Source organism: Xyrauchen texanus, chromosome 9 (genome assembly GCF_025860055.1).
Source record: "Xyrauchen texanus isolate HMW12.3.18 chromosome 9, RBS_HiC_50CHRs, whole genome shotgun sequence".
Lineage (NCBI taxonomy): Eukaryota > Metazoa > Chordata > Actinopteri > Cypriniformes > Catostomidae > Xyrauchen > Xyrauchen texanus.
The window spans coordinates 9,780,639-9,801,787 of NC_068284.1; the positions used below are offsets into that span (position 1 = coordinate 9,780,639).

General features: G+C 39.4%; 1 protein-coding gene across 1 annotated transcript; it reads left to right on the top strand.

Annotated features, from left to right (window-relative positions):
* The first annotated feature begins 16,955 nt into the window (after positions 1-16,955).
* Positions 16,956-20,064, top strand: LOC127649791 (aquaporin FA-CHIP-like). The gene is made up of 4 exons (XM_052135033.1): positions 16,956-17,377; positions 18,377-18,541; positions 18,873-18,953; positions 19,518-20,064. Exons 1-4 carry the CDS (start codon positions 17,021-17,023, stop codon positions 19,695-19,697), a joined length of 783 nt encoding a protein of 260 aa, XP_051990993.1. The 5' UTR covers positions 16,956-17,020; the 3' UTR covers positions 19,698-20,064.
* Positions 20,065-21,149: the final 1,085 nt, after the last annotated feature.

The following is a 21,149-nucleotide window of genomic DNA, read 5'->3' on the forward strand; positions in this document are numbered from 1 at the left end:
TTAGGAGTTAGAATTTGTTAGGCAGTGCGCAGAAAACCTTTCTCTTTCAAGAATGACTGATAAACAAAGCAAGCGGTGTGTGTTCCGGTATTTACGCTCTATGGCTGAAAAGGACACAAACCAGTTTTTATTTTGTGTGTTTGGGGGAAGAGCATGCTGCTCTTTTGTTGGGATGGGGCGGGTGCTAGCATTGCGATCTGTTTTCAGTCAAAATGTTTCGCACTTGTCTCGCTTACTTCCGAGAGCCAGCGCCCACTCTTTCATCATGGGGCTCTCATATGGATCTGGCTGTGGAGCGAGAGACAGGTCCGTCCCTATCGCTCGCTTTCTCCCCAGATCCAGCCGGTCCTTCTCGTGATCCTGAAGCGCGCTCTGGTGCCTCTTTGGTTCATGAGGGGGACGCTGAACTTCTTGTGTCTGCGGACTTCGAGCTACCCACCTCTGAGCATTCCACGCACAATAATAAAGCGGCTGAGGAATTACTCGAGGTGGTTGCTCGGGCTGTGGCCAGACTACAGTTAGAATGGCCATGTGAACAAGAGACCCCCAAACTTTCCAAACTGGAATACAGATTTCTATCTGGTGGCCAAAGGAAGGGAACGCTACATCAGTCCCTTCCTTTCTTTGATGACCTCCATGATGAGCTCCCCACAAAGCCATGCAGGACCACCTCCACGCTTGTGGGGAAAGCTTATCAGGCAGCAGATCAGGCAGGTGCTGCCCTACACACTATGGCAGTGTTGCAGGCGTACCAGGCTGACATGTTAAAGGACTTGAGTGCGGGCAGTATGGCTGACAAAGAGGCTTTCACAGAGCTTCCTCGTGCCACAGATCTGTCTCTCTGGGCGACCAAACAGACGGCTCGCGTCATTGCCGGTCTATTGCTACTTTGGTCAGCACGGAGAGACATTTATGACTAAACCTTTCGGGCATCAGAGACAAAGAAAAAGTGTTTATCCTCGATGCCCCGATTTCGCCTTCTGGCTTATTTGGTGACTCTATGAACACGATTATCACCAGGTTTCAAGAGGCGAAAAGTAATGAGGAAGCCTGCGGGCAATTCCTTCCTCGCCGCACTCAGGGAGAGGGGCCGCCAGCCTCCCAGCCCCGCCCCGGTCCTTCTAGAAGGGAGGCTCAAAAACAGAGCGTGGTGAATCACGCTCCCCCTCGTAGAGACTGGGGACCGACTCGTTGCCCTTAGCAGCCCCCAAAATCAAGTCCTCAGGACCGTCATCTCCAAGTAGAGATAGACCTGATGGTTTTGCACTCAGCCTTGTGGGGGTAGCCCCCCTCGGGATGGGGCGTGTGAAACGTCCGATACCCCCACGAAACCTTTCCATTACCGCCGCGTCTTGTGTTTTGGGAGTTAGCGGTTTCCAGCAAAATTTTGGGTGTTCCGTTGCTTCCTGCCACAGTCCAGGACACTCAACATCCCCTCAAGAGGAAGTGTCAAAATGTATACCCATCTCAGAGAACCTGGAAGCGTGAAAGCTACTGTCAGGTGTTTCTATGTGGGTCCTAAGAACAGTAGAAAAAGGCATTTCAATTCAATTCAGAATTCAATTTGTTGTCCTCCGCGTTTCAATGGCGTGGTTCCCACTACTGTGAAACCGGAACAAGTATGTCTACTATGGGAAGAACTGCAAAATCTCTTGGTCAAAAGGGCCATAGAACATGTTCCCCTTCCAGAGAGAGAGTCAGGTTACTACAGCAGATATTTCCTGGTTATTCCATTCGGCCTAGCCTTATCACCCCACACATTCATGAAGTGCATGGATGCAGCAATGGCTCCTTTGCGACTCCGGGGCACCGTAAGAATGGCGTTTGCAGGCACTGGCCAAGTGACCCACTCTTTTATTGAAAAAGTGGGTACCGCAGCCCAAAGGGGGTGCGGCAAATGAAAAAATGGAAACCAAGGATTTGGGCCGGAGTGGTCTGGCTACCAGCTCCTGAGCAAACATTTCATCCCCTGGGTGGTCTGTCTCAGGAACGTTTGGGAGCCTTCCGGGTCCTTCAGGAGGTTTGTGAGATGGGGCCGTCCGCTTCCTGTGAGTAGCTCTACGCCAGTGCTGAGAGCTGGGCCATGGTTGAGGTGGAGCTACCTGCTGATTTCAGGGGAAGGCTCGGCTGGATGTAGGCCGATGCCGTGGTAGGATGTGTTGGATGGCCTCCGTCTGCCTCTTCACTGCTGAAAACTGATGGGCGAAGTCTTTAACGGTGTCGCTGAGCTGGGAGATGGGGGCTTGAGAAAGCAGTTTTTGTCAGTTTCCGACCAAGTCTCGACCAAGTTCAGCCACAGATGACGTTCCTGGACCACAAGGGTGGCCATCGCCTGTCCAAGTGCCTGTGCTGTGACCTTCATGGCCCGGAGGGCGAGGTCGGTAGCTGAGCACAGTTCCTGCAGCACATCAGGATCAGGACTACCCATGTGCAGATCTTTTATTGCCTTGGCCTGGTGGATTTGCAGGAGGGCCATGGCATGCAGGGCGGAGGTGGCCTGTCCGGCGGCCATGTTGGCTTTCAGTTTCGGTTAGGAGCCCCTTCTCCCCTCGCGGTATGCGGCCATCGTCCTCTTCCAGGCGGCTGGGCTCCTCGCCCCCTGGCAGATGGCCACGGCTGCTCCGTTGGGGTGGACGGTAGTGGTGAGAACTCTACTAAGGTGTATCCCTCCTCCTTCCCGGGTTTTCGGCACCAGTGTAAAGGGATCAATGGAAAGGAGGAGGCGAGATCCGGCTTGACAATATAAATAATAGTTTAATTGGTAAACTGTAAACAAGGACACAAACACACACATGACGGACATGTACGTTAACGATCTCTCTCTCCCACACGATCCTCTGCAGTCGACCTTTATCCCTCTCTCGAAGGCTTGATTAGCCTAATGCGGGACCGGGTGTGTAGGATCACGACCTGGCCCCTGGCCTCCGCCCTGCCACACTGTATAAATGTGGACATAGTCTTAAATACTGAAACGCAGCGCTATTTCAGTGCTGATTGCAACTGGTTAAACAGGATCGTGGGCGTTTAATGAATAACACAGATTTTGCCGAAGAGGCCGAAGCTGGAAGTGTTGTTGAACGTTTGTGCATGTGTGAGCTCCATTTTCTGGGTGAAATGTCAAACGATTGGCGCTAAAAGTGAGTTGTAAAACAGGAACAAATTAAGGAGACAGGAGAGAATGGGTCTGTTCATCTCAGCTCCTCAACTGTTATGAGGAGACATTCACAGAAGTGCTGCTTCACCCACGATTTCCTGAAATCCCTCACCAGACATGAAAATGTTATAATAAAAGTCCCTCACTCAGAAAACACTCAAAAAAAACTGAGTTTTTGCATATCTTGCTATTTTCTTAAACCATTTATATAGAAATATAAATTCACATAAATGAAAAACATATTTGATCACATTTGAACAAATTACACAAATATGCACATACTTTGTGTGTGTCACAATTATGAATGACTTAATCAAATGAAAAATGAAAAATATAAATCTATTGATTTAAAGTTATGATTACAAGTATAGAAACAATTCAGTATACTTGTCATTCACAGTGTGTCCTGGAAGCGGTCAGTCATGGCAGAGCTTAGGCTTGATTAAGATGTCGAACGCTTTGCCTTGAAAGAAGACGAGAGTAGGCAGCTGTAGTCAGGGGAGAAGTGAAATAATTACTGTCAAGACAGACAGTTCTCACTTCTTGTATTGGATCAGTCACATACTAGATCAAAGGCAGTCACAGTATTGTGTGATTGGCGTTAATTTGCTCTGTTGCTGAAAAAGCTCAATTCTAGCCAACATTCACCAGCCGTGATCAATGGTGATCGGTTCTGCACTGAAATTGCTCATCTCAAATGATTCTCTTGTTTGATGCCCTTTATTGCCCAAGATTCTCTAATTGGTGGATCCCTCCAGGATAATGAGTAGTGTAGTTCTACCAGGAAATCCACTATTAAATATAATTTCTATGTTGATGGATTTATAGATTCAACAGTAGCATAAACTATCGATTAACAACCTTGGAGCTCATGGTAAGTTTGTCTTATATAAAGATATTCTATTTAAATAAAAAAAGAAAATTAAAGCTTCACATCACAATGTATACTATTGTATAAAGTGTAAAAATCTCAATATTAACTGCATTAAATTGTATGAAGGGTAATTTTGTGATTGTCCTGCAGGTGTCTGAAGTGTCTGAAGTGTCCTTACAATCCTTTTATGCTCTCTACTATTACTCTAGAGCACTCATACATCTGCAACGATTTTCAAGTACTACTTAAGTAAGGATGCTTTTGGGGAAAAGCCCGTAATTCTAAGATGATTGTACGATAATTTTTACCAACTAGGCTTACGATGTATTTGGGAAATAAGGCCCAAAACAGTTCCTCTGTGACCTCTCTCATGATCCCACCATATGCAAAATCTAACAGGATGACATAAGTATTTGTAGGTCCTTCTTTTTTCTAGATAAGATTGGGCCCCCTTTTTTTAACATGAACACAAAGAGTTAAGAGTAGCTAGTCACTCATAAAGCCATCTGCATATTTGCAATCTCACCAGTACATCTAAGGGCAATTCAAAAGAAGTGTGGACATCAACCCCATCCAATGCAAAAGCACTGTTTACTGTCTAAAAAGAAGCTGAGTAAAGCTTGCACATTTAGATATGAGTATTTAAGGAATTACTTCACTCAGCAAAATCAGGGTTTGTTTTGAGAAAGTAAACATTTTCACAATTTATATTACCTCAAAGTAGTTTCTAAAGCAAGCCAGTCCACTTGGCATAATTGGTTAGCTATTTCCAGTTATATAAGTACAGCTCCTATCTACTTGAATTGAGAAAGACTAGAATTTACCATTGTTTTTCCTAAGAAAATAAGGGACAACCACCCTAAAAGCACAATCTCTAGTTTTTTGGCTGTGTAGAGATAGTAGCCATGACAACAATATGAGCAAGCAAAACACACATAGGAAGGTAATTGTATTGTTGAGCGACAGAATGGTAATCTAAAAGATTGGATCTAATTCATCTTTTTATGAATCTGCAATTCAAAGTTTTCAAACATTGTTTCTGGCTGTTGTTGGCCTTTTATGATGGCATGCTTTTGAACACAGAGATAAATGGGACATTATTGGATCTATTTTAGAAATTATCATTTCATCTTTGAAAGATAAATGTTGCTCAGCACAATATTCTGGAGCAAGTGTGAAAAACCCACCACACATAAAAAATACTTCTCCTTTCCGTATTTGGGCTAGTTTCATTCAAAAATCAAAGGATATCCTAGTGATTACATAAGATAATCAGCTTTCTGTGAAGCAGACTAATTACACAGCCTAAGTGGAAGTGCGATAAATAGTTACACCATTAAAAAAACAGATTTTTGTTACTGTTTCCTGCACCGTACAGTCTCAACGCTGCACTGAGATGTTTTGATCTTTAATGAACCTTCAGGAATGATGTGAGGTATTCTTATGTCTCTAAAAATAAAATGACAGAAATCATGTTGCTAAATTAGACAACCAATTTAGAATACCAAGATTGCCCCCAATAATTCATTTAAGGTGACATGCTTTTGTGAGCTAAAAATATTATTGGGTAATTAGGTAAATATATGATGCTTTTAGGGTTGGGTTAGGATTAGAATTAAATCTAAACAGAAGACAAATTAAAATGGCAAATGGTCAAAAAGGCTCAAAACTTGAATTTGATTATAACCAAAATTAAAGTTTTTCTTTGTCACATTCCTCCTGTAACCATATTCAGCAACAAGACTGGGTCATAGTCAGTTCGCACTTTGTGGACTCAAAGCAATTGTTTAAAATCTACTTCATAGTTTAATTAATCAGCCAGTTTAAGACTACTGTGGTAGGAAGGCAGGTCTCTGTGTAGTATTGCTTGATCTGTTTTTCTTGCTGTAGGTATAAGGATTAGTCCCCTTAACAGTGTGCATTCTGCAGTGGTTAAAGATAGTATCAAGGACAGATTTTAAACATTTAATTGAGCAGGGCCTCCATGGCCGGGAGCGCTGGCAGCGACTGGGGAACGGCCTCCATGGCCGGGAGCGCTGGCAGCGACTGGGGCTCGGACGCCTTATTTGGCTCCTCCTCCTCAGGATGGTCAGAAGCACTGCAGTGGGAATGAATAATAACAAAACCAAACTCTCACAGGGGGAGAGAAAAAACAAGAAACAAAAAATAAATAAATAAATAAAATAACAAGACTAAAGAAAACACGGCAAGACCGACTAGGCAAGGTAGAGACAACGATCTTGCAACAGAGCACACAAAGGAGAATAAGTAGGGAGAGAAATCAGGAGGGATAACAAGCAGGGCAGGTGAAGACCATAAAGTAATAATCAAACTGCTAACAAGGCAAACGATAGGAGCATCTTTTAGCGTTATAATGCTTAATAAATTACTCTAAGATTCAAATTTTATGAGTCCTAAAATTAGGAGTGACACGCCCCTAATTTTTAAGAGTTGCTCATAAATTTCCACGTTAGAAGCTGGTTTTAGCCTTAAGATTTTTTGTGAATACAGGCCCTTATTTACTCATACTAATATTTTGTAACTAAATAATTTGGTATTTGTACATTTACCTTAATGTGTGCCTTGCCTGAAGAGGGTGGGTTCCCAAACCACCCAAGGTTTTCCCCCTCTTCCAATTAAGCACCATATAGAGTCGCCATTGTTGACTTTAGCTTGCTCACTGAGGGCATCATGACTTGATTTTCTTTTTAGTTGTTTTGAAATCATATGTTGTGAAACGTACTAGCCTATACATAAAACAGTCTTGACCAGCTTGTAGCTCGCTTGAAGGGTACACACAATGTCAGTTCAGCTTACGTTTCAGTTTATCCAGCATGAATGTGTTTAATTTCTGTAGAATTACATAATGAATCTGGCAGTAGGGTTTGCTCCTGCGGAGAGCCAAGTTCAGTGCTCATTAGAGACAGCCCTCGTGACAGCTATTTGTACTTTAACGATACCGTCATCCTGTACTGAATAAGGACTTTGAGAGAGACTGGGCTCCTGGAGAGATGGGGCCAGCTAGCACAGTTGTTAACACAACAAGCTTCAAGTTTTGGCGGGACCGCTAAAGCATTAAGACATTAAACAATGAGGGGATGGGCTTATTTATAAACAGCTCTGAGGCTGTTTTTGATTATTTGTGGCCTGATAACAGTGTGTATACAGTAAAAGTTTGTTTTCTTGAAGCAATATTGTATGTCAAGTAGAGTTCATTCAAAACTAGGTAAAATGTATTGATGTTTTTATTTATTTTATTATTATAGCTCATACTTGGGATTAGAGTAAAACTTTGGTATGGGGAGGGGGCTCTAATGTCTTGGGCCAGTAAGAAACCACCTAGCAACCACACAAAACACCCTAGCAACTACATAAAAATGTGCTAAAAGAAAAAACATTATTATATGGGAAATTTCATGTACTCTAAAATCAACCCCATTCACCTGAATTACTGAGTAGTGCCATCCCCATAAAACATTTTTGCATCAATTCAAATGTGAACATTTTCCCAGTCATGGGTTCTGTTTTTCATGGGTAAGCACCACTTACTTTCAGAAAATGTAAAAAAAGAAAATCTCTGTCACATAATCAAGCACGAGACTAGTGGTAATTAGTGGCCACTCCTTATTTGTCAGATGTCTTCTTCGAAATACACAAGCTTATTTTTCTCGCCCACTGTTATCCTCTTGAACCTCTTTTTTGAAGCTCTCATTCGATCGTCTTCATTTCCCATGGAAACAATAGCTGTTGAGATCTGGGTCTTTGTTTGGGGATTCCTCTCTTCCTGGAGGCAGTATGAAGTAATTAGGTACATATGAGCAATTAGTGAACTGAGTTCTTGTCTGTCACAGTGTTTTGTGGCTGGTTAACTCTCAGAGCTCAGGCTATTTTCTCTTTAGCATCGACAATAGGTCTTATTGTGTTGGACCAATATATGAAACTTCATAGTATAGATTCATTTAATCCATAAATAGTGTTAACCTACAATTGTTATTTTAAGTAGCTATTTCTTCCTGATCTAATCCTTAAAACAAGTTTTTTTGGTGTCAACTAATGTGATCTCATTGATTCAGGTATGTTTAATAATAATTTAGAATTCAATAAAACCTGTTAATTTAGATGTTATTAAATTAAGCAATGTTGTTTTTTAATAAAAAAAAAAACAATTTTTCAGTGTGTATTGTTTATTTTTGCACTTAGAGTTCAAGTAAAATTGCTAAATGTTTATTATAGTGGTAGTTTAATCATAATCATGTCATAATTATTGTCATAATTTACTCCATGGCAATTGATTTAGACAAAAACACTAAATGTATTATAAAAGAAGTCCATACAAGTTGTGGGCAATATTTCAAGTCCTCTGAAAGAAAAATGTTAGCTTCAGTGAGAAACAGACCACAATCTAAGTCAATGTTCACTGATAATCTTCTTCTCTGTCAAAGCTCTCAAATCTCATTTGCATGTATTCAAATGATTGCATCACAATTGGCGAGCTCTGCGCACTATATTTAATTATTTTTTTTGTATTAAACCGGTGCGATTCGATACACCCTGCTACTGTTCTAAGAAGTCAACATGTCAAAGAATTCAAAATACTTGGGCTCTGGAGATATTAAAATACACTTATGTGCTCAAGCTGATACCCCGGACAGGGCTGCAGACCACGGACTCAGTTTGGAAGATGCGGTGGGAGAAATTCAGCATCAACTGGCGAGTATGTCCGTGAAGCTGATGAAGGTCGTGGCAGACTTAGAGGATCTTGTGGTAATATGTTGATCAATCACTGCGATGGAGATGGAAGTTTCTGAGTTGGTTAAAAGACTCGGGGACATCGAGAAACGGACCAATTACCTGGAGTCATCGGAGAGGGAGTTAGCTGCTAACCCAATAGCAACCAAAGTAGATTTGGAACGCATTTGAAAAAAGTTGGAAGACCTTGAAAATCATAATTGGCAAAACAACATCAGAATAGTTGGAATTCCTGAGCATGAGGAGGGCAGAGATATGGTGAAATTCCTAGACAAGCTCTTTCAGAGTCTACTCGACCTAACAGGCCATAAGCTGGAAATCAAGTGAGCTCACAAAGTCCCAGCTCAGAGATCCATGGAAGGCCAAATTTCTGAGAACATCTGATAAAGATATCGTGTTACGCGAGGCAAGGAGTAAAGGAGGGCTTTCTTGGAAGAACCACAGCATTTCCTTGTTCCCTGACATTGCGAATTCGACAAGAGAGAAACGTGATCGATTCAAGGAATGCAAGAAACTCTTACATCAATGGAAGGTCGCTTTTGCACTGATGTCCCTGGCCATACTGAGAATAGATACTAAGGATGGCCGCAAAATATTGACATGCCCACAGCAAGCATTGTCCTTTGTAAAGAGAATAGGGAAAAGGAGGAAGCGAGAACCGGCTTGACAATATAAATAATAGTTTTAATATAAAACTTAAACAAACGACACAAACACACAAATGACAGTCAGCTGACCATAAACGATCTCTCTCTCGTCGCACCACCTTCCGCAGTTGGCCCTTATCCCTCTCGGAGGGTTAATTAGCCTGATAAGGGACTGGGTGTGTATAATCATGACCCGGCCCCACCCCCAGCCCTGTCACATTCCTGCTGTTTCACTGGGGTGCGTGGTAGTAGCGAGAACTCTACTACGGTGTATCCCTCCTCCTTCCCGGGTCTTCGGCACCAGTGTAAAGAGAACAATGGAAAGGAGGAGACGAGAACCGGCTTGACAATATAAATAATAGTTTAATGAAAAGCTTAAACAAATGACACACACACACGGTCATCTGACCATAAACGATCTCTCTCTCGTCGCATCACCTTCCGCAGTCAGCCCTTATCCTTTTGGAAGCTTAATTAGCCTGATAAGGGGCCGGGTGTGTATAATCACAACCCAGCCCCATAAAATGAATGTTCAGGGTTTTTTATAGATCTTGAAGGGATGTTGCATGAGGCACCCCACATGATATAATATTGGGAGGAGACTTTAATTTATTGATGGACTCAGTCCTTGATCATAGTGAAGCAAAATTGTGTAAGCCCTCTAGAACAACACTGATGCTTCTCAGGATGTGTAAAATCTTGGTCTTGCAGATTTTTGGAGACTTTCCAGCCCATCTGGTAAGGACTATTATTTTTAAAGAGTAATAGTGGGGATTAATGTTGATTCTGTGTATATATGTTTTGTTTTTTTATGTTCAAATATGTGACTCAATAAAAATTGTTAATCTATAAAAAAGAATCAATACTGCTTGCCATCGTGACGTCAAACCTGGTGCAGCAAATCTAAAGGTGACATTTTTTAACTGAATACAAGCATAGATGAGATTTGTACACTCTTGCAGAAGTCATGATTTTCAGTGAATAATGACTTGTGATAATTTTGGTCTTTTCCTTAGTTATCATATGACTTCAAAAGACTTGGAAATAGCACAAGAAAATATTGGAGCTAAAAGCGATTTAAATGTTCTCCCAAACAAATTCGATTTTTATTAATGCTATATCGAGTTTTAAATGAACAAAACCTACCTACCCTAACCAATTGTGTCATTCAAAGCAAAGTGTCACATCCATCCATCCATCCATCCATCCATCGTCAACCGCTTATCCTGTGTACAGGGTCGCAGGGGGCTGGAGCCTATCCCAGCTAACATTGGGTGAAAGGCGGGGGACACCCTGGACAGATCGCCAGTGCAAAGTGTCACATGAATAACACAATTGCTTCTAATAGACTTTCAGCTTACATGTTGACTTGCGTGCTCTCCAGGACACGTACCCAGGTCTTTACATCACAAGTACAACAGTCTATCAGTTGAGCTACACTGAATTTGATAACACTCAAACAAGCTTGTAAATGCAGTTGGATATTTAAAGCAAACATTCAAATGTGTTGCTTAGTAAAATAGTTTTGATGTCATAAGATATAATAGCATTGTGTGTAGAACAGGGCGAAAATGAAATATTTATGAACTGATAATCTGCCCTTTTACTTGTCATTTATTTAAAAAGTATTCAAAGTCATTGTTGCTTTAGCACCTCTATCAATTCACCAGGAAACTGCCACAATACGCATAACATGAGGCACATAAAATTAATTTAGTAAAAATGTAGGTATATGTGGCAGGGCGGAGGCTTGATTAACTAATACGGGACCAGGTGTGTAGGATCACGACCCAGCCCCACCCTCCGCCCTGCCACAGCATAGTATTGTGATTTAAAGGACCAGTTTGGCTAAACCGTTTCTTTATTGCCCATTTTTTGTTCTTATCTCATTTACTGCACTCTGTCTCTCAGTAAGGTACAAGCTGGTGCATACTATTTTCTAACCCTCAATGTGTCTGGATTTGAGCATGTATGTGTTTTATGTCAGCATTCTATACATTCCAAGGATGGTGTGTGAGATGACCCCATGGAGCTTGGCGTTTGCTTCTGTGTTTGTATTATAAACGTCACAGTGAAATAAACCTCAATAAGCATATAAACTGTGCTGTGTTAAACTGTGGCCCACATATACACAATAAATAAAATAATGGACATTTTAAGCTATAAAATAAGCATAGTGTTTATACAAAAATTGTATATAAACAAATAAATAAGTAATGAGTTTACACTGCAGTACTCCCCTATGCTTCACACTGTAATAGTGATTTATTGTGTGTTTATAGTGATCCGACAGGTAAAGTGTCTGCATTTATGGAGTACAGCCAAGAGGTTCAAGTGTGTGTCTGATAACTGGACATGAGATTTATGAAGAGTCACTTGACTGCTGCCCTGTACAGTCCATTTAAAAGTATTCCCCACACTATACAGCTTTCAGAGGGAGTACAATTATTTTTATCACAAACTCTGCTTTTCATTGCTATATGTTTACTTATCAGTCAATGTCTCAGTTAATACTCCCACCAAGATTATACACATTTATGCCTGTGAATTTGGCTTGAGACGTTAAAACAATATGTGATTTATTTGCATTTGAACATATTCAAACTTATTCTAAATATGTTTTTTAATCCATATGAAATAACTAAAAATAGCTTTTAAAAAATAAACTCTCTTACGAAACACTTTTTAAATTCTGTTTATTTAATGTGTCATGCAGTGCATATACACTGGTGAGCCAAAACATTATGACCACTTACAGTTGAAAAGTATAACATTGATCATCTCCTAACAAGGCCACATGTCAAGGTCTGGGTAGATTAGATGGCAAGCAAACAATCAGTTCTGGTAGTCAATGTGTTGAATGCAGGAGAAATGGGCAGGAGTAAAACTTGAGAGACTTTGACAAGGGCCAAATTGTTATGGCCAGACGACTGGGACAGAGCATCTCTGAAATGGTAAGTTTTGTGGGGTGCTCTCGGTCAGCAGTGGTGAGTATCTACAGACAGTGGTCTGAGAAGGGACAAACCACAAACCAGTGACAAGGTGTTGGGTACTCAAGGCTCATTGATGAGCAAGGGCAACAAAAGCTATCACGTCTGGTCCGAACCGACAGAAGGTCTGTTGTGGCACAAGTCACAGAAAATTATGGGAGGAATGTGTCAAAATGCAAAGTGCATCGAACCCTGCTGCATATGGGGCCATGTAGACTCAAACCGGACAGAGTGCCAATGATGACACCCTGTCCACCATCGAAAGCACCTACAATGGGCACGCAAGTGTTGGAACTGGACCTTGGAGCAGTGGAAGAAAGTTGCCTGGTCCGATGAGTCCTGTTTTCCTTTGTATCACGTGGATGGTCGTGTGTATGTGCGCCGTTTACCTGGGGAAGTGATGACACCAGGATGCACTGTGGGAAGACGACAAGCCGGTGGAGGGAGTGTGATGCTCTGGGCAATGTTCTACTGGGAAACCCTGGGTCCGGCCGTTCTTGTAGACATCAATTTGACACATGCCAACTACCTAAACATCGTTGCAGACCAGGTACACCCCTTCATGGCAATGGTATTCCCTGATGGCAGTGGCCTCTTTCAGTAGGATAATGAGCCCTGCCACACTGCACATATTGTTCAGGAATGGTTTGAGGAACCTGATGAAGGGTTCAAGGTGTTGTCCTGGCCTCCAAAACCCCCAGATCTCAACTATTTACTGCCAAAACACTGATACTAATCCAAGGAGATTTTCATTTTAAGTCTTTTCTCTCCCTTTCTCTCTTCTTCCTGGTAATTGTATTGAAGCGTTTTTCATTTTATGTTTAGTAGGGGATGTTCACACTGAACGCGTTTTTGTGTCCATCCGAGCTGTTTTACAATGTTAAGCAGCGTCTCACTGTAAATATGAGTCATTCCTCCAATTCTGTGATATTTTAAGTCCCCATTACAAGTGTGTTTAATTTCACCCATTTAAAGTTACATTTGAAATAATTGAAATCCTTTTCTATTGTACTGTGTCACTTCCTCGTGTCCCAAAATCTGCACGCCAAACATCTTTGACAAAAATAAATGCAAAAACTTTGGATTTCTATTTCTCTCCACATACAGTTAAGAGTTTAGTGTAACATTCTCTCACTAACATGAATTCATTTGTGGTAAATGTGTCATTTTAACACTGATAGTGGAGGGATTTTGGTGTCCCTTGATTTATTGCACACCCAATTATGTCACGATGCCATGACCTTTCATTGAAGATATACTGTATATTAGGAAATGACATCACACAGGTGTCCATCAGCCATTCTGCAAAATTACTTTGAGTAATTTGAAGTTTATAACTCTATTGTGTTATTTATGTTTTCCTTTATTTTGTGCTGTTAGTCATATGTGATCAAGTTTAACATGTCCACCCTGTATGGGAAAATTAATATAATTTAAAATGTCAATACACAGTATTTATGTTAACAGTAAATATTACTTTAGAAATATGTTTCCTAGATATCAATCACAGACCATGCAGTGGCTCTGAATGTCCACTCTGATGCTGCCCATTTAACTGGATGGACATCTGAACTTGATAAATATGACTAATACAATCTTTAATATGTCCCTGTAATGATGAAACATTAAGAAACTTGTAAAAGTATGTTTTATTCTTCAAAAGTTTCAAAGCTGGAATGTCACCGAATTGTAGGAATGACCCATTAACGATATGTACAGAGTTGCGCTCAGGTTTTTTTCTCCCATGAACCATCAGGAACAAATGGCAGTTCCACCACATCTCAAATTGCCATTCATTCTTTGGTTGAAATGACATTGCAAAACTTTTGGGGAAAAAAATTCTCAAATCCTTTTAGGTTCATTTCATAGCTCGCATTATATGTACCGGTATCCTTAATGCACTTCAATATTTTATATTACAAAATGAAAGCTTGGAAATTAAACCCAATAAAAACATTCTGTTCACATGTGATTCTTTCATTGTTTTCTTTAGAAATCATCAGCATGTCCTTCAACTGTAACCAAGTGCAAATCTTTACAAGTGTCATCATTTATACACCATACAATACTGAAATGGTTTCACGGGACATGGAAATGGTATTTCTCTCTTTGTTTAGATTCTGACTACAACCCCATAGACTCTCTGTGCATAATCAACATTATGCCACAAATGCTGTAGATTGAGCTTAACTTATATAAAACCCAGAATATTCCTTTAAGTATTTGGACATCTATAACATTTCTGTTTATGGAAATAAGTCTCGGCTCTGATGAAACACACTGAGCTGGTTGCTGTCAGCTGGGTGCACTTCATTTCTAAATGTCAATTATTTTAAACACATTTTGAAAAATGGTAAATAATTGCAGATTGTTTAATGCTGACGCAAGCAGCTTCAGTAGAACATAATTATCAACAGCAATCATAAAAAATATACATTGCTAATCACACTGTCAGCATTATCTGTGTACACTGAAAGGCCTGGCCATCTGTAAGCATGAATATAGATACATTGTCATCATCAAAAGCTTCTTTAATGAACTGTTTTGATCAAAATGAATGAGAAAAATCAGAGAGCGAAGGCAAGATTTTCATTGGATATCAACTTACTGTCATTTTCCATTTGTTCCAACAACAAAGTTATTCTTGAAGTTATCAAGGGTGTGTAACACCACGAGGGCGAGTAAATGAATTTTTGGGTGAACTAACCCTTTATCAAAATGACTCCTTCTGTGTGCACTGCTCAGTAGCAGCGAAACAAATGAATCTGTCTAAAGTCATTTCATCTATTCTCAGTGGGTCAGTCTAAATATTGAATTACATCATACTACATACTTTTACATATTTGCTTGAGATTGTTTAATCTTTATGTACTTTAAAGAATAGGTGACAAAAATGATTCGTGTAAATTATCAGTAGAAGTCTAAATATTTGCTTAACAATCTGATTAGACTGTGATACTTTATTACATGATACAGTACAGTCAATCAAATCGGGTCACAATTCGGTGTCAAATCATATGATAATTATTTTTAAAATCCAGTACACTTGAAATCATCTTAATACAATAATGTTTGAGATTCAATCATGTTCCATAAATTCCATATGCTTTGTGTTGTTATTGTCAGATCAATGCATCCTGATACATCAACGCATTTTACACCCTAGCTATCAGGATTTTATATCAAATCTAAAATATACACCCATAACCTTGACACGAAATTAGTTCATTTAGCCAAACAGTTATATGTTTGATCTGTACAGCAGCAACAGAACCACAGTGAAACAGATGTGTGATTTATTTAGGGGCATGTTTCTTTTTGGGTTTTTTTGTACAGGCCCCAAATCAGACGTGCTTTAACAGATCTCTGCCAGCCAGAACTGATCCAAAGCCAGGACACGGTCAGCCACTGGGAGTCTATGTTTATCTTAGATCCTGATGTTCTCCATTTATATTACCAAAGAACACCTGATGGCAGTGTTTAAGGTTACAAGCTGTATTTATGGGGGTTAAATGTGTTTGACACCAGTGTTAAATGTGTCTGTGAAAATTACTTTTCATTTCCTCCCCTGCTATCTAAGAGAGAAATATCCATGTCTTTGGCTTTAATTCAATATTGCTCATGTAGTAGGATTTTAAAGTACAATAAGACCGATATATTTAAGCAGGTACTGTACAATTGCGGCTTAATATACAAGCAGTAACTACAAGTCTGATGAATTAGCCAGAAGGAAACCCTTAAACACACACAAATGATTTTGTGCATAATATATGACCTATCTTCATATAACTCAAGTTAATTTGCAGCTGGGTTCAGATAAACCTTCAAACCACTGATAACAAATATCCTTTATCCATAATTTGTCTTCCTAACAAGTAAAAGTAGTTTAGAAGATACAGTGTATATATATATATTTATACAGTGATGAGCCAAAACATGCCTAACATGCTGTAGGTCCTCCACGTGCACCAAAAGAGCCCCGACCCACCGAGGCATGGACTCTACAAGACCCCTGAAGGTGTCCTGTGGTATCTGGCACCAAGACATTAGCAGCAGATCCTTCAAGCATTGTAAGTTGCGAGGTGGAGCCGCCGTTGAACGGACTTGTTGGTCCAGCACATCCCAAAGATGCCCAATCGGGTTGAGATCTGGGGAATTTTAAGGCTAGAGCATATATTTTATATATAACAAATTTAAAGCAATTATATATATGTGCAAAAAGTTTTCTATGAGGAGTAGAGCTTGAAACTCTCATGGTGTAATTGTGCAATTTGCTTCCTTGTTTATCATTATATCCTTTTGAAAATGTCATAATCTTGTTTTTATCTCTGTTTGTCTTCTTGCAGCCTTCAAATTAGGCCAAATTGTGCAGATCTCTGAAATACTTAAAAGTGTGAATGAAATGACACGGTGGAGAGGACACCGCAAGGAAAGAAAAGCCCTTTTTTTTTTCCTCCTTCTTTCTGCTCCCAGACACTAAAACCCGCCCCTTGTTTCTATAGCAGGACCTGCCCTATAAATGCTGTCTTTTGGAAAAGATACTTAGTGAGTGCCCACACAAACTTAGACCCACACAAACAGTTGAGAGTGCCCAGAACTGCAAGTCATGAAGGAACTCAAAAGCAAGGCGTTCTGGAGGGCCGTTTTGGCAGAGCTGGTGGGTATGACCCTCTTCATCTTCCTGAGCATCACAGCTGCGGTTGGAAACTCGAACAATGACAAACCAGATCAGGAGGTCAAGGTGGCACTTGCGTTTGGGCTGTCCATTGCCACTCTCGCCCAGAGTCTCGGGCACATCAGCGGAGCCCATTTAAACCCGGCTGTGACCCTAGGCTTGCTGGCCAGCTGTCAGATCAGTTTGCTGAAGGCAGTCATGTACATCATTGCCCAGATGTTGGGTGCAGCGGTGGCGAGTGGTATCGTCTATGGCGTCACTAAAGGAGATGCCCTGGGGCTAAATACAGTGAGTTTGAATCTTTGCTAAGTCACATTTCTCCTTCCTGTTCTGTTTAACTGTTAGAGCTTCATAGTTGCGATACAAAGGTCATAAATGCAGTAAAATGTTGTTTACAATATTACTTATTATTAATATTAAAAATGTACATATTGCTTTGAGTTTTAATGAATTCAACTTAGAATGTACTGCAGCAACATGTCTAGCATGAAATGGATGATTTGTTAAATATTTTCTATTTGTAAAAACTTACCAGTTACAGTACCTAATATGTATACTAATATATACCTAATATTGGTCCTTTAGGCAGTCATATACATTTTTACCTAAAATCTTGATGTTGATTAGATATGCATAACCATATTTTTATATGACAATAAACATTAAAACAAAGTAACTTAGTACGACAAAATAAGTGTGAATAACCTTGTGCTCAGTCAGTGGCCGATACGTTCAGAGGCAGCGTTCCCTCCAGTGTTTATACTTTCTTTAGCAAGTGGCTTAACATTCAGGAAGGTGTAATGCACTTGTTTGTGCTGGCAGTAAACAAAGTCATGTGATGTTGTTTATGCTCAGTGCTGCCCACTGACCCTAGAACACTTCACATTTGTCTAAAACAAACTGTCTAAATAGATTTGAACACAATTGTGAAAACAAACAAACAAGCAAAAAAATTGTTAATGGAATTTAGTATTACTTACCCTCTTTTGAGGATGCCCAATAATAATACAATGTTTTTCTTCACTTTTATTCTTTATGTTTTTTCTGAATTAAATATTTTATTTAATACAATTTTTATTTCATTTGATTTCATTTCTGTTTTACTTTTGTTTTGTTTCGCTTTTTTGTTTTGTTTTGTTATTTTTTGCTTTGTTTTGTGTTTTGGTTTGTTTTTGCATTTTGTTTTGTTTTGCATTTTTGTTTTATGTTATGTTTTGTTATGCTTTGTTTTGTTTTGTGTTTTGGTTTGGTTTTGCATTTTGTTTGTTTTGTTTTGTTTTGTTGTAGATCAACAGTGACATTTCTGCTGGTCAAGGTGTTGGCATTGAACTCCTGGCTACCTTCCAGCTAGTGCTGTGTGTCATAGCGACCACGGATAAAAGAAGGCGGGATGTGAAAGGCTCCGCCCCTCTGGCCATCGGCCTCAGTGTTTGTCTGGGCCATTTGACAGCCGTGAGTAATCGACATTCAAACCTTCCTAAGTAGCCCAACTATTGCTTTTTTGCATGGACATTCGTGTTATTGTTTGAAATATTGCCAGGGTTATAATATGCATGCATATATGTGTCATTCTATTGACATAGAACAGTATATAGCCATGCAAATAGTTTTTGCTTTATTTAACATAAAACAAAACAAAGAAGAAACAAAGAACCAATTCAATGACGTCTGCATTATTATTATAATTTGTTGGAAGAAGGACATTTCTCATTTCTATTGCCCAATCACCCAAGATCCTGCACGCATTCTCATCATCCTCTTTTCCATCTCTCTGTGTTTGTAGATCAGTTTCACTGGATGTGGAATCAATCCTGCTCGATCCTTCGGACCAGCAGTGATACTTCGAGATTTTACCAACCACTGGGTACAAACTAATAATGTTTCTGTTTTCCCATTTGCAAATCAATGTGATATATGGGGATACAAATACACCAGCATTATGCTTGGGTTCATTGTATACTATTCAGGATCTATAATTATGTAATCTAATGTTCAGCTAATTTAATATGTTGAACATTAATAGTTAACAAGCATATTGTATTAGATAAACGCTTAGTGGCAAATAGTATCACATAGCCTTACCTTTGACTATTGACTATTAAAGACTTGTGCACAATTCAGCGTATACCAGCCAAGAAGCGCAATTACCCATTGTACCCATGTACGTGATACCAATGTTGGTGCCCAGTCTTGAACGTTTACGCCTTCCACTCAGCTATGCCTAGAAATGGTCCTGTTGGCGTCCCCCGTTGTGTGGCACCCCTATGCATTGCATACATACTTTATATAGTTATTTTTCCTCTGTATGCATCATATGGTCAGTGGGACTGTAGGTGGTTTGTTGGTGGCACATTTTTTGAACTTTTAAAGATTGTTTGGATTTTATTAAAGATCTTGGCCATAATTGTAATTTGTATTTCATTTTCAGGTTTACTGGGTTGGCCCAATGTGTGGTGGTGTGGCCGCTGCTCTGGTCTATGATTTCTTGCTGTACCCTAAAATGGATGACTTTCCTGACCGTGTGAGGGTGCTGGTGTCTGGCCCCACTGCAGACTATGATGTCAACGGAACTGACGACCCCCCTGCTGTAGAAATGTCATCAAAGTGATGCAACACTCCACATATTTAGTGTATTATACTCTTTAAGTCTCTTCACAAAATATCTGTAAATATCTTTTTCCTTAAAGGGGAATAGCAGTGTTTTAAAATTTACTATATGACAGTTTTTTAAATGCAAATGTAAAGCATCCATGTAGTTGTTCAAATGAAAAAAGTTTTGAAATTTTGTCTTAATTTGTTTGGTTTTGGGTTTTTTATGACTCTCAATTAGTAAATCAGCATGTACCTCAGGAAAATGATACAATTTTGTCTTGTTTTCAAAAATCTCACATATCAGAATTGAAAATGTAGATTCACTTTTTTGGTAAACATTTTAAATGAAAGTGTTTATATTGCATTATTTGTACAATATGATGTTGTTTTCTCTACTTTTGTAAGTAAACTTCAGTATGTTAAATCTTACATTTTGCAAGTTTAATGTATTTTTTTCTCTTGAAGACCGCAGTTCAAGCTAAACAACAAATCAAAAGCTGTTTCTTTTGGTGGTTAAATTTAGATCAATATTTGTTTTATTATTTATGGGTTTTTTTTAAAGGAGAAGTCTGACTGGGCTACTAGTATCCCACAATCACCTCTGAACACATTTTTGTGCAATTATTTCCTGTTCCTAAAATGCTCTTTCGTTATATTTCATGTTCCTAAAATGCCAATTTTAGAGCATTATAGTAATGCCATTTGAATGCTTGTGCTAGTGTTCCTAGAGAGCATTAACTGGTCTTTAGTGTGGTGGTTTAGATGCTACTTTGCACTTCCTTATATAAACAAGTTTTACTACATCCTGAATGACGTGCTCCATTGAAAGACATCCATGGCATGGTGATACAGCTATAGATAGGTGACATATATTTTCAAACACATTATTACACAACTCAAATTTTAATATTTTATAGAACCCAAATTCCGAAAAATTTGGGACAGTATGAAAAATGCTATTAAAACAAAAATTTTTAAATTATATTCACCCTTTACTATAAAGCATAACAATCATATAATGTGTAGAGCTTTCAATATATCAAAGGCTGAATATAATTTACAAATCACTCCTTTTTGTTTTTATTAGCATTTATCATACTATCCCGACTTTTTCAGAATTGGGGTTGTATATGTATATAAAAAAGCAATATAAAATATAATTTTGACAGCAACAGCTAAGCAACTCGGATGCAACATATAATTTACACAGAACGAAAGCCTAAATCCTAAACTTTCCTAAAACTTTTCAACAGCACTTTTCTTTTGCTGTCACTGGTATTTCCTTCAGGAAAATCTAATTTTGCGATCAGTGTCCTAGCAATCAGCCAGAGCACGCGACACTCAAATGTATTTTTAACCTCCTGAGACCGGAGCATGTCTGCTGTGTGCATTTCCCATTTCACTTTTTGATTTGTAACTAGTAGCACCTAATACATATCCCCAAAAAAGTAACTAGAGTTGTGAAATG